We start from the raw sequence: 14328 nt of genomic DNA, 5'->3' as shown, positions 1-14328 counted from the left end.
TATCACGTATGCCGTTTATTATTGTAGTTTTTGCTGTAGCTGAGTTCGAACCGATGAATCCATGATGTAAGTGCATTTTAAATTAAATTTTTTTTAATAACTAAAAATTTTCCCTTAAATATGATAATAATTTTTTATTTAACATTGCGGGCACAACATCCTAAATTCTAAATGGTGTAATGTTTATTATTAAAATTTTTGTTTTTTAATTTTTTTATAAATTTATAAATTTTTCCCGATTTATAGCATAAAAAATACGGATTTTTAAGAGGGTGTCCATACCAAAATTGAAATTCTGATATCACAACTCAAAATGGCGGAAAGTTCTAGAAAACAAAATGGCGGAATTTTTCTAAAAAAATAAAATGGCAAAATCCAAGATGGCGGATTCAAGGTTTAAGGTCAAGGTAAAAGGCAAAGGACAAGTTCATCCAAGATGGCTGCCGTGACATCACAATCCAATATGTGATCGGACATTCCCTATCAACACTCCTATACCTGTCCCAGGACCGTAATTTACATATGCACTACTAACTTTTAAAAAATTTGTTACTTAAGTTATTAAAAATAGTTCGTCAGTAACATACCTTTTTTTCTTCATGTGTTAGACGTTAAGCCAAGATGATAAAATTGAAGAGTGATGTGGTTCTTTTTCTCATTTTTAAGCACTTCTTTTGAATTCTGCAGCAGACCATTTTTTTACATGTTTTATGATTAAAAATGAAATTTAACACCTTTTAAACAGTTTACAAGACTGTATAGTCGCAAACGGCACAACTGTCATAACTGACGGAACGGAAATACTGCAAACTTAAAAACATATTCCCGGGCTAATACCCCTACTGGAATGTAGTTGCGGTCAGCTAAAGATAGTTCAGACCCTTGGCGCCTGGTCGGAGCGGGGCAGGGGTAAGCACTATTGCAACATTCTAAAGTCGGGTGAGTTGTTCTCTCCATTTTTTCAACGGCAATGTTGCCAGACGTACAATCTAAATTACATTTGTACCATATTTCAGTGTGATGTATAACTGTAACATTGCGAATTAGATGGTACACACACACCCATATATATATATATATATATATATATATATATATATATATATATATATATATATATATATATCAAACCAAATAGTTCAGTTCATTTGGACTCCAACATTTTTTTTGTTCCAATGCTACGATAATCAAGTAAATATCAGTAGTAAAAACTACTTTCCCAGTTTCATCCCCCCTTACCCAAAATTCGGTTCTAGGGCACATGCTCATCTGCGCTGCCTTTTATCATAGTTATGTCTTTGACTAACTGCCGAATCAATAAAAAAATCTTGGTTCTCTCATTGGAAAGTTTGTTATGAAATTGTAGCTCATTGAAGTTACATAAACTATATAACATGCAAAACTTAATTTTGGAATGTCGGCAGGTCACACTGTTTCCAACGACCTAGTGTTGTGCTTATTTGTGGTTCACCCAATGGAATTTTTGTTATGAAATAATTACTCATTAAAATATCATAAATTATGTTATATACTAATGTTGAATATTTTAGGAATGTCGGCAGGTCACACTGTGCCCAATCACAAGGTGCTGTGCCAAATTGTGGTTCACCGAATGGAATTTTTACTATGAAATTGCTGCTCATTGAAATGTCCTAAACTATGTTACATTAATCTCAATTTTTAGAACACCTACCCGGAATGATAGGAAATGCACTACAGTGGCTTAATAACGTTTGCGAGCGAGATGCATGTGGTTCAGAGGCATGATAGGTTTATTTGTAATTAAATCACATGACAATTTAAAAAACAATCAGTGAACTCTTCTACGCAAAATGATTAATGCCTTCCTACACAAATGAGCCTCTACGCACCACACCACTGTTGTGTAGACATAAAATACACAACTATTAATTTTGTGTTTGACATGAGTAAAGAAATACTCTTAACAGTGTGTTGTGTGTGTGTGTGTGTTGCAAAACGGGCTTTAAATTTACTCCGTACGCTGTTGTTACATAACAGCAAATAACTATCACAAAAATTACCGTTCAATAAAATTCTTAGCACAAAATAACTATTAACGCAACACTGGCATCTCAAGGCTTTACCACTATTACACAGCTTGGTTCGTTCAGTGTTTATTGCTTAAACCTAAACAGTTAACAGGCCTAATGAACTAAAATTGGCATCCCTACTAAAAGACAATATCGAAAATATTAATACCAAAATATACCAAAAATATTATTTATATTTTTACAATGGTCTTGCATTTAAACTCTCATTTTAAAAACAAGCATCAATATTAAAAGTACAGATTACCAGACTAAACGTCAGCTTCAAGTGTGTGTTTATAAACTATGTTAACTTCAAGAGGGGGTGATATTAGCATCCATTTAATCGCCCCACTCTTCTAGTAATTTTAACACCGCTGAATATGCGGCCAAAAAGTCAGGCAAGCACTCGCCTGCCTCCTGTTCTTCGACTCGTCACACCTCGAAGCCTCGGGGCCTTGGCGCGCCCTCGCTGCGTTGCTCGAGGTTTGTCTTCTCCCCAGCCGCGGCAGTTGTCAGTCAGGGACTACCAAGGCCAGGACGCCGATAGCAGCAGCCTCTTTTCCTTGCAATTCGGACACGAATGGATCCGCCTGTAGTGAAAATCCCCTAAGCGACGGGCACTCGTGAACCTCGTCCGATCTCAAGAGAAACTCGTCCAGGCCAACGAGTCAGGCTCCAGTAGTACAGAATTTTTGTATGTCTAAGTCCCAACTAATTGGTCGCGCAGCGCTTATCGCCTAAGCCCACGCATACAGCCACAACTCGCCATCTCGTTCCACCTCGTTATAACCACTGCTTCATTACACGGCTTTGCGGATCCAAACTATCGACCAATACCTAAGTACGAATCCTCTCTCTGCTCCACGACAGTTAAAGTCCCGTGAAGGCTTATAGTAATCCAAGCTGTCTTGCCAAGCCAACTCGCACTTGAATATTCTCGGGTGGCGGCGACAGCGGTTCTTGTTGACATTGCAGTCTCTCGGCGGCGATGCTGGTGCGGTCGTAGGTCGGAGATCGAGCACGGACACCAACTCCTCGGTGGCTCCCCTCACTCGGTTCAGGTTGTAAGCTCAGGCAGCCCTATTTATACGGAAAAATCTCTTGATCAGATTATAATCGAATATTCTAGACACTCCCAGACAAGATGGCGGACTTCCACTACTTCCAGCCAAGTCGCCTCTCTCCCGATCGTGGCCGAGTGGCACCACTGCTTCATGACCAAAGTCCGCACACTTCAAACTCGCGCGACCAAGCAACTTCGGGCTGACTACGTCACTGACGGAGATTCTCTTTTCGGGAAACGGGTACGCAGGTACCCGTAACAACATTTAAACGTTTAATAATTTAGGAATTTCGGTAGGTCACACTGTATCCATCGACCAATTGCTGTGTTTAATTGTGGTTCACCTAATTGCATGTTTGTTGTGAAATTACTGCTCTTTGAAATGTCATAAAATACCAGGTGTGTCCGAAACGTTTGGTCATAAAAAATTACTCGTGAAAAAAAAAGTTTTATTGCAAGTTTCAGTTTACTGCATATCTACATCACATTTTCACATAGTCGCAATTCAGTTCCAAGCACTTTTCGCAACGCTCTATCAATTTATTTAACCCAATTTATTTACGCTGCCTGGAAATTCATCCAGTTGACAATTGTATTTTGTACATTTCGCTGTAAATGTTGACTGACGTTTCATTAAATCAAACAGAATGAAGAACTTTTTGTCCCAAAAAAAATTGGTTGTCTGTAAAGTCGGTTTACGGACGATAGTTTAACGTGACGTCATAACAAAATATTGATGAATTGATTGCATACTTTTATGAATAAAATGGAATAATTTTTATTGAATTATCACTATTTTGAATGGATACAAAGAAGGAGTGAAATGAAATCTACAATTTAATTGATAAATTTACTTTTATTTGCACTCATTAATTAAAATATGTTTATTACTTTAACGAAGAGATTATTTTAACTATAAATGTTTTACATGTTTGCTATTTAACTTCAAGATCGTCGAGAATGTTTTACGTTTTTTTGCAATTACATATTTAACGACGAAGTTTGCTCGTCGTGAAATTAAAAGTAGAATTTAATAAAAATGCCCTTGCAGTTAATAAAATAAGTATTAGTAAGTTAAAGAAAGAATTTCGGCTTTAATCTCCAACCCAGACGCTCGTGGTGCGCTGGGGCCGACATTAATTTTCGTCGAGAATATTTTACGTTTTTATGTCTTCCAGTGCTCAAAATGATATGCAATTGTGGCCCCGGGCCAGAAATTTTAATTATAATTCCTTAACAATAACGCCCCTCGAAATAAACAAAGGAAAATATGTATTAACGAGTGCCTGGTTGCCGCGGAAGCGGATAGATTGCACGATTAGTTTGGTTCGCGTCCGTCACCGTAGATGGCAGCACCGTAGGGGAATAATATCATTTCGATTTTATAATACGATTTTATAACAAATTTGCATTACAAATACACCAAACTTATTTATAATGTGTTACAATATTTTTAAAACATTGTGCAAAATATTCCGGGTGTAATTTGAATTATTATGTGTATTTGTAAAACACCATTTTTCGTACAAAAACGTATTTGAAAATTCAACATTACTTTTAAATAACCGTACCGATTGTGCTGAAAATCGCTGGACGATCGTTAAATTACATAATATTAATCATTCAAACGACGAAAACATGATTGAAAAGTCAAATCGATGGTTGTTCCAATCGAGTGAAAAAGAGATGCGGCGCAAGCGTACAATGAGCGTAACGGCACACATCGTAGTGGGACAATGTGCGTTACGGGACACTTTTTCGTGCGTGCAGCCGGCGTACATCGATTTAATAGATGTTGTCACGTCAAAAACGGTAGCCATCATTTTTAGACTCGAGTAGGGAGATTAATTTAAATCTTTCAGGAGATGTTTACTAAGCGCCTGTACTTAGGCTAAACGCAATGCGTATTCGAAGTCCATGGTGCCTATGGCCGAGGTGTCCGTTCCATTTCCAGCCGGCGAACTTCTATGCACAAGGGTTAAATAAACTGGTAGAGTGTTGAGAAAAATGCTTGGAACAGAATGGCGACTATGTAAAAATGTGATGTGGATATGTAATAAAACAAAACTTTCAATAAAACATTTTATTCGTGAGTTTATTTTTTCAGTCACCAAACGGTACTTACTTTCCGGACACGCCTGGTATTTTACACAAAAACTTTGAATAATTTAGGATTGTCCCCAGGTCGCACTGTGCTCAACGACATGATAATATTACTTGAGTCTCACCAATGGAATATTTTTTTATTAAATTAATGTATATTGAAATATAAAGTATGTTACATACAAACGATGATTAATATATGAATGTTGTCAGGTCACATTGTCCCCAACGACCAAGCGCTGTGCTAAATTGTGGTTCACCAAATAAAATGTTTGTTATGAAATTACTGTTTATTAAAATATCAACAACTGTGTTACATACAAACGATGATTAATATATGAATGTCAACCGGTCACACTATACCCAACAATAAAGTGCTGTGCTTAGTTGGTGTTAACCCAATGGAATGTTTGTTATGACACTGCGCCCAACGACCGAGCCTTGTGCTTGCAGAGGCGGCGTCGGCGCCCGTGGAGACGGCCGTGACGCAGGCGGGCGCCAACGTGACGCTGGCCTGCCCGGGCGTGTCGGAGCACTCGCTCGTGTTCACGCTGGAGTGGCGGGCGCGCGCGCGCCTGGTCGAGTACGCCGGCGAGAGCACGACTGTGTGGGAGCACCGCCGCCGCCTGTCGCTGGAGCCCGGCTCGTTCGCGCTGCGCATCCGGCCCGTGGAGTCGGGCGACAGCGGCGTCTACAGCTGCCTCGTCAACAACCGGCCGCAGCCCGAGGCGCTGGTGCGGCTCGTCGTGCAAGGTCAGCCCTCGGGCCCGCCGCTCTCCTGGTCCTACACTCGCACATTCACACCATAGCAACTCTATCGCCAACAAAGACAAAACAATTTAAAATAAGAACACATCGCACCCTGAGTACAAGACTATCGTAACTCAAAAATCAGTGCAATACTATCACAACTCAGATGCCATAGTCTTGAACATATTCTTATATAATGTTTTCCAGAGTGCAACACTACATTATTTGCCATAAGTCCCGTAAAAGTAAATTTAATATTGCGATAGTCTTGCAGTGCCTAGATAATGATATTTTCCTGCTTATGGTAGAAATATTTCATAAACTCAATTTTTTGAGTAACGATAGTCTTGTACTCAGGGTGCGACATGTATTCACAAAATTTTACTTTACTATTTACACTTTCACGCTGGCGTAAGGGCCTATAGTAGTAGCTGTAAACGACGTGGATTATCACAGGGTAACATATGGTCTTCACTGATATTTAGCTAATTGTTCATGAATTCGGGGGTTGATATCCCCACCCCATCCTTTATTAACTTCCCTAGCGTTCGTCACTCATCGTAACAAATAAATGTTCAAAGTTATATTGGGTTTGAATTATTGCCCAGCCATTATTGATTTGCGTGTCCCAGTACCTACATTAGTTTCAGGTTTTTGTAAACCGTTCTCTCAATAACTTTTCTGTGAACATTAATAAACATTAAAAAACATATTATGGTCCAACTGTTTCAATTTCAATTATCTGCCCTCATTTTTTAAATATTTCTTGCTGCCGGGCAGCATACAGCAGACGTCGGCCAGCTTGGCTAACATCACACATAGTTATCGCTTACACCATTGGGAAGTGCTGGTGTAGCTGTGTTAAATACTTTATTTTAACATTCACTTAAGTGCGTTGTCTTGAGATCGAACCATGAGCACTTGGTCTCCTGTGTTCGTAAAACATTTCGTACGGTTGTTAGTGTTTATTAACTATAACTTTTGGGATTTGGTTACCACTGGTGATACCTTTAAGAACATTCAAACATGAGACGAGTAACATGACATGAGCTCAGCTCGAAACATCGAAAAGCACTCCTGATCTGCTAAATTCGCGTTGTTATTTAAAGCCACGCAAGAATACATATAATAACTAAAAGAATTTTCTTTTTCGCGAAAAGATTTCAAGACTAGTTGAGAGTTAAAACTTTGTAGCATCGCCTGTGTTTAGTAATTAGTTGAGTTTCTATCAGGTGCATGCTTACTATTGCCATTTAGTATGAAATCAAATGCGTCCTGAATTAATTGCCTGGTCAAATAAGGCATTCGTATCTTTTGTAGACAGTCACCAGTTACAACGCAGTAACTGCTTGTGTGGGTATACTTATTTCAGTCCAATAAGCGTTCAGATAGTTTCGCGAAAAATACGAGGCCCTTACAATTACCCATTTAAACGACATTATCTTAGTATTATGGGTAGTATGGCCCGTCCTGAATGACAAAAGACCGAAAACAACATCAAATATTTAGACTACAGTATCCCACGCAATTCGTGCAGAAGGCAGTATCCAATGAACAGAAGACAACGACTTAATAAACTACAATTAAGTGGAGTATATGATTTTACCATAATTTTGCTGGTCTCTATGCAGAACAACTCCAAATGACAGAACTATATTCGTATCTATGTTGCTATCCAGACAAAAGAAAATATTTTCATGGCAAGATACACACGATCAATTTCCTTACTCTCAAGTCAGCTGACTCAAGAGTACGTATCAGTACCCACTTATAAAAGAAAATATTTTTATGCCCTTTCGAAAGCCTTCTTGGTTAGTAAACAACAATTTCATGTAGGACATACAAATTATGTTTAGAAAATCTTAGTATAATTAATTATGTGTGTTAATCACCGCGTGTCGTAGCAGCTATTTCACTATTGGGACTCTATTATTCCCAGTTAGTACATAAAAAATACACCCAAATCAACCAAATAAACAAAACCTTTTTGTACATTCATGAAACTTTGGTCATAACGTTGGCTTCGCAGTAGAAATCTAGATCTGCAGAGTCCGCCCAAATTAAGGAGAGACAATTTACGCAACATAGGTAGAGTGATGTATCTTTTTTTTAAATAGTTTGCTTCTTTCTAAACGGAATATCACTACTTACAAGACGACAGAGTCATTGTTGTAAAGGTTATGACCTTATTTTGGTGAATTTGAGAAAATTATCAATATATTGTGGCTAAAAAATATTTTCTAGGCAAAAATTAAATAAATAGTAGTACCTACATAACACATGAATTAAAATTTGTATTTTCCAAGGCATGTCGCTGAAGTTTTGAAACGTGAAAATTAATTTTGAAGCTCTTTCTAAATTAGGGCCTTTCAAATAGGTAGGAACGTCCCTGGTTTTGGGATTCCTGTTCCATTTTTGTTATCCAGCTTTCCTTCTCCTTCTCACTCTTCAACTCACACTTGTCTTAACGCCCATTTGGTGGATATTGTCTTGTAATATACGACTTTTGGTGACATGTCACGGCTCCAAAAATGAAGGAAGGAATTGAAAACCTTAAAAATACTTTGGTAATCACCCTCTATTAAATAAATTATTTACTCTAACACCAATATTTTTAATTTCACAACGAAATTCAAACCAGAATTTAAGAAGTATAAAGAGTGTGGAGCTACATCCAAGTTATGTATTCAGTACTTAAAATTGATAACTGTTATTCTCAAAACGTATGGTGTCAGAGAGAAAAGGTGATTGAAAGTGGTATCTGAAGGTTGTGAAACTTAGGATCTCATACTTTTTATCTAATTGACACCTTCATTACTTACAAGCATGACATACATGTTTGGGGCAGATGTTTCACCTACCCTTTCAAATGACCCAGTCACAATAAGAAGAATTTGAAACTGGATACTGCACCATTTTATGCACTAATAAGTTCTGCAGTGGTACATAATCCGCAGACATTATTATTAAACACACCGCAAATAGGTATTTTAAATTGATGGGTGGCATACCCACAAGAGGTTTCACGGATGATGTTTTAAATGCATACAGTCTATCGAAACCAGTGCTTGTCTCAATAACTGAGGTACTTTAAGATTTGACAGGATGGCGTTTATGATATCTGAACATCGTGTTGATGCAACAGAAAGTCATATGAAATCTAAGACTACTTATATCACCAAAATACATCAGTAGCTGTAACTTCAGAATTAATTTGCTTTTTCCACTAGTTTTGTTGTATTGTTGCGGTCTGGTAAACCAAAAAGGAATAGATACATTGTCATTTGTCAAAAATTCTCAAAATATTCCACAATTCAAAAATTAGGATTTCGAAAACGTCAAAAAAATTTATTGCCTTAGAAAGAATACAAAGTCCTAAAAGAGGCTTAAGCATCCAGGTCTAAAGCCTGTGATTAGCCTCTGAAGTCATCTAGGATTATGACCCCCATTTTGGATTATGACGTCATCGTTGCAATTTCCGTTACGGCCGCCATCATAAAAATCCGTAATTTTGATGGTAGAAAATCGGGGAAAAATTATAATTTATAAAAAAAATTAATAAATCGAATTGAATAATAAAAATTAAATAAAACATATCATAAAATGTACACTAACATCACGGAGCTCAGAGTCCTCGGTTAGAACCCGGTGAGGGCAAAAAAATAAAAATGACGACCGATCCTTCCTCCACGGAAGCCGCTGGCGGACTGACCTCCCACCACTTATGCCAAAGTGTATATATATATATATCTTCAACTAGTATAAAGTAACGACCGCCAGCTTGAAAATCTATATTTAATATCCGATTTTAATGAAAAAAGTTTTAAAATAAAAAAAAAAAATTAATAAAGATTTATTAAAAATATATTAACAAATACCGTTGCGTGTTTCGCTATGGCCGCCATCTTGAAAATCCGTAATTTAAATGCTGTAAATTTTGAAAAAAATTCCAAAAAAATTTCTAAGTTGCCTACTTCAAATGTTTATGTATTTAAACGATTTCGGTCCTCGGTCCTATTTCTGGCTATAGTAAACCAGTAATTAAATAATGTATAAAAAAATTCTCAATTAAATGTAATAAAACATCTTACGTCACACACTATATTGTTAATTATGTCACCACTGTATCAATTATCGTTATGGACGCCATCTTGAAAATCTTAATTTATTATCCGATTTTAATGAAAAAAAGTTCCAAAAAATAACTTATTGGAATACCGATTGGTAAGATCGATTCCCGTCCTTCATACGAAACCGGTAAGAGCAAAAAATAAAAAAGGCAGATCCTTCCTCCATGGAATCCACATATAAAGACCTCACACCACCAATACCAAGGTATATATTGTCAACTGGTGTGATGTCATGTCCGCCACCTTGTCTTCGTCCATTAGATGACGCCATATTGTTTTCGTCTGCTGGAGTGTTCTGATGCAATGTAAGTATAATTTTCTGTTCATCATAACTTTGTCCTAGACTGTTAGCATGAACTTTGACCTTGACCTTGAAAATTGACCTTCACCTTGAAATTTGACCCTGACCTTGAAAAGTGCGAAACTGCGTAACACATTGGCATTAACCTTGTATTTTACTTTGACCTTGACGACCATCATGGATCCGACATTTTCTGTCCAGTACATGCCATAGGAGATACCAACTGCTAGAGGACATTGCCACCATCTTGTTTTCGTCTGCTGGAGGACACCATCTTGTGTGTGTATTCGTCTTATAGAGTGCATTACCATCATGATAGTTTTATTCTAACCCGCTAGAGTGCAGTAATCATTTATTTTTACTGAGGTGCCCACCATTAGGAAATGTTGGCGCCATCTTGGAATCGTGTAATTATTTAGCTAGAGATTCAGGAAAAAATCCAAAATTCATTTAAACCTTCTCTAAGTAAAGTGATGATTTATGCAAAATTTGGTTCAATCCCTAGAAAATATAAAATTAATTTAATGTAACATCAATTTAGCATAAAAGTGACAGGTTCGAAAATAAAACAGCACAAGTTCTTTTACAAAATACATTTTATTACATATCTTCTATTCTACTACAGAAACACTTCCGAACGTTAAACATTTCATAAACATTTAGTTCCGAATCGGTGTGAAATGACTAAATCTAAGCTCCAATCGGTTTATACTAGACAGAGACCAACCAGAACCTTTACTGACATAGTCCTCCTCTTCTTGACAGATTTTCTGGATACCGTGTTTAACAGTTTGCTTCACATCGTTCGAACTGGAAATTACTGCAGTCGATGTCTTGAATGCACACTTCTTCACTTTGTCATCGAACGGATATGGTTTGCCATACACACAGTCAAGCCACAAGTTATATTTTAAACGACCACTTGTTGCTACGTCATCAGTATGCTGATTGATTATGTACTGCCTAATATCCTCAAGAAATTTAAAAATGTCTTTTAACTCACTTATCGTATTTAAATAATAGTAGTCTTTCAATGTTCCACGAAAAGCAGACTGAGCTAAGTAGATGCCATTACCATTCACCTGTAATGCACCGAACACAGTCTAAGGTTTATTTCCATGTACAGATGCCATAGCTGCACATCTGTTTTTTTTTGTTTGTACGCTCACGAGTCTTCAACCTAAACTGAGAAGTCGTAATTTCTGCGGGTAGTTCAACAGTAAGCACACGGACTTCACCATTACAGTTTTTCGCATGTCGACGCAAATTATCAATTCGAGTAAACCATTCATGACACTTATCGCAGCGAAACTTCATGCGAGAAAGATTCTTCATACATTTACTCCTCTCATGTCTTCGTTCATCATGAAAAAATGCGAACGACATATCACAGTAGCTGCAAGGATACCGCGGTGATGAACACGAGCCTTTCAGACCCGATCCAGATACTGACGTTGGCGCAGTTGTACCATTTCCAGGCATACTCTTATAAACATCAATGCAACATTGTTGTATAGAAACCTTTACTTTCTGCCTTACAGAAGGACCTTTACATGTCTTAATGTGCGTTTACATATTACTTTTCTGGCAAACTGCTTATAACATTTCTCACAGCCTTACATATTGCGAGGATGATTCTTAGCACATTCACTCTTCTCGTGTCGACGATCATTGCTGAAATTTGAGAAACTCTTGCCACAGTAACGGCACCGATGTTCGTTAGTTGTTGACGAATCACCATCCATTTAAGACTCCATCGAGGAGGAACGCTGGGCTGCAGGTAAACACTCAAAGTGAATAATTAAATTAAGGCCTTGGAAGCGTCAGCCGAGAAAACAAAACAATAACAACAATAATCATAGAGGTGCCCAGATGTCGTATAAAAGAATTTTATTTATAACCTCCTAGCAACTCTAGTAGGCTATGTGGATCGGGGGATGAATACTAATGAAATAACAAGACTGGTGGTTTGATTTATATAAGTGCCCTTTTACTTAACTAATTTACTTTTGATTTTATCTTTTAATTACATTGGTATTAAAACATCGTCATTTCAAAATGAAGGGAGCCCCGGGGCAACAAAATACATATATAAGTAACACCATAATACCTCTGGAATTTAATACTGGTTTTAAGTTAGCTCACAGGCTCAAAAAAAATTTACATTGAGATTTAATTATGTCCTGTGTCCTGGCACCGGAGGTTTCGGTTGATTAAACTTGGAGTGGAGCTTGCAGCTTGCAGCTAATTTTGGAACTTGGAGCTCAACTTAGAGGCTGATTTTGGAGCTAAACTTGGAGGCTGAATTTGGAGCTAAACTTGGACCTCAACTAGGACCTCAACTTGGAACTCAACTTGGAACTTAACTTGGAACTCAACTTGGAACTCAACTTGGACCCCGCCTGCAACCAAAGTCCCAAATTACTTAGACTGGTTAACAGGCGGCTAAGCCTGGGCAAGACTATGCCCAGTGAAAGGCAAAAAAGGGGGGGGGGGGTAGGGATGACGACCACTTACCCAAAACAGTGGGGTGAAGTTCATGTCGGCTGCCTCCAGGAGCAGGGAAAGCAGCTCGCGGCACGGAAGTTCTCGATAATCATGGTTAGAGAAAATGAAATAAATTTAGATTAACAAAATTAAAACTATTGCGGGCAACAAAATTTAAAACTAAGAAAATTGAGGCCTCTATACCTTGACGTTGGCGACTACATGACGTAGTGTTGAGTCTTGGTCGAACAACAGAGATTGACTCTCGCGGATCGCGACGCGTGGTCCGCACAGACCAGATGCTGCCCGCCGAATCTTTTAGAAATGGCGTCGGGGCGCCTAATTAAAGTAAGCAACTGCCCCCAGCCAAAGAAGGGGGTGGTGGTAATTGCCCGAAGGTGTCCGGAGATGCCCGAAGGGGCGAAGCAGACTGAAACCTGTTTGCTGCGCTCTCACGCGAGTCTTAGGCGAACTAAAATCGCAATCGCACTGCGACTGCTGTCAAGGTCGATTGTGACAAGCTGTCTCTTATGGGAGGGATGAGTATTGCACTCTGGCGGCCAAGACGAGAACCTGTCTGGAGGGTCACAGTAACGTCCGCTAGAGTGCAGTGGGCGCGCTCGCGGCCAGCGCTCAGAGCAAGGTTAGGGATTTTTCCCGCCGCTAGACTTCGCTGAGGGCTCTGTTTGACAAGTGGGAATGTCCTCGGGGAGGCAATGTCCCCGCCTGGGTTCACTGGGGGTCGATGCTCCGGGTTGTAGTTCCCGTGAAGCCACCGGTGGGTGATGAGGGAAGGGGGGTTTAAATTTGCTAAGTCGCCTGGGAAAGGCGTCATGTGAACTGTCTCGAGGCGTCGCCGCTGGCTGTAACTTGGTCCAGAGGCGTGCTTGCAAAACCCTTACATATGCTTGCCTCCGAGAAATGAAAGTTGCTAGCAGTGGGGTTGGGGTAGCGTTCGCTAACGCGAAAGTCGTTCCGTTACATAGGGAAGGCGTGACGCGAACCGCGGCCGGGATGCTGCGATCGCAAATCGTCAGCAAACAGTATCTGTTTGAAGCCAGCGAACAAGCGCAGGTGCACTGGGTTGCACAAGATTACGTCGGAGTGTACAGTAATGGAAACAAAATTTAATAAAATAAAAATTACAAATTTATTATTTGGTTTTCTTCTTTAAAATTAAAAATTAAATTTAAATTCGTACATTTGTGCCTGAAAGTGGCACTGAAACGGAACATACTTCCCCCCTGAAAGACGGAGTCAGGGTGGCCAACTTGAGTCACCAAAAACATAAGTGACTTACCCTGTACCAGGATCTACTGTAGTAAACTACTTACAACCTATAAGAATTTTTTCACGTTTAAATAGAGTTAAAACTTACAGATAACTTATTGAATAAGTGGCACCACTTAAAACTAGACATCTTAATTGAATACTCCTTAACTT

At 38.7% G+C, this 14328-nt stretch overlaps 1 protein-coding gene across 1 annotated transcript in view; it reads left to right on the top strand.

Annotated features, from left to right (window-relative positions):
• Positions 1–5014: 5014 nt before the first annotated feature.
• The window catches only part of LOC134528907 (protein sidekick-2-like), a 495973-nt gene continuing 486659 nt past the window's right edge, over positions 5015–14328 (top strand). The window contains exons 1-2 of the mRNA XM_063362572.1: positions 5015–5018; positions 5671–5970. Coding sequence (XP_063218642.1) covers positions 5015–5018; positions 5671–5970 — 304 coding nt within the window. The remainder of the gene's footprint in view (positions 5019–5670; positions 5971–14328) is intronic.

Source organism: Bacillus rossius, chromosome 2, assembly GCF_032445375.1.
Source record: "Bacillus rossius redtenbacheri isolate Brsri chromosome 2, Brsri_v3, whole genome shotgun sequence".
Taxonomy (NCBI): Eukaryota; Metazoa; Arthropoda; class Insecta; order Phasmatodea; family Bacillidae; genus Bacillus; species Bacillus rossius.
The sequence above is the reverse complement of the archived record's forward strand: the minus strand, read 5'-3'. Positions and strand labels throughout refer to the sequence as shown.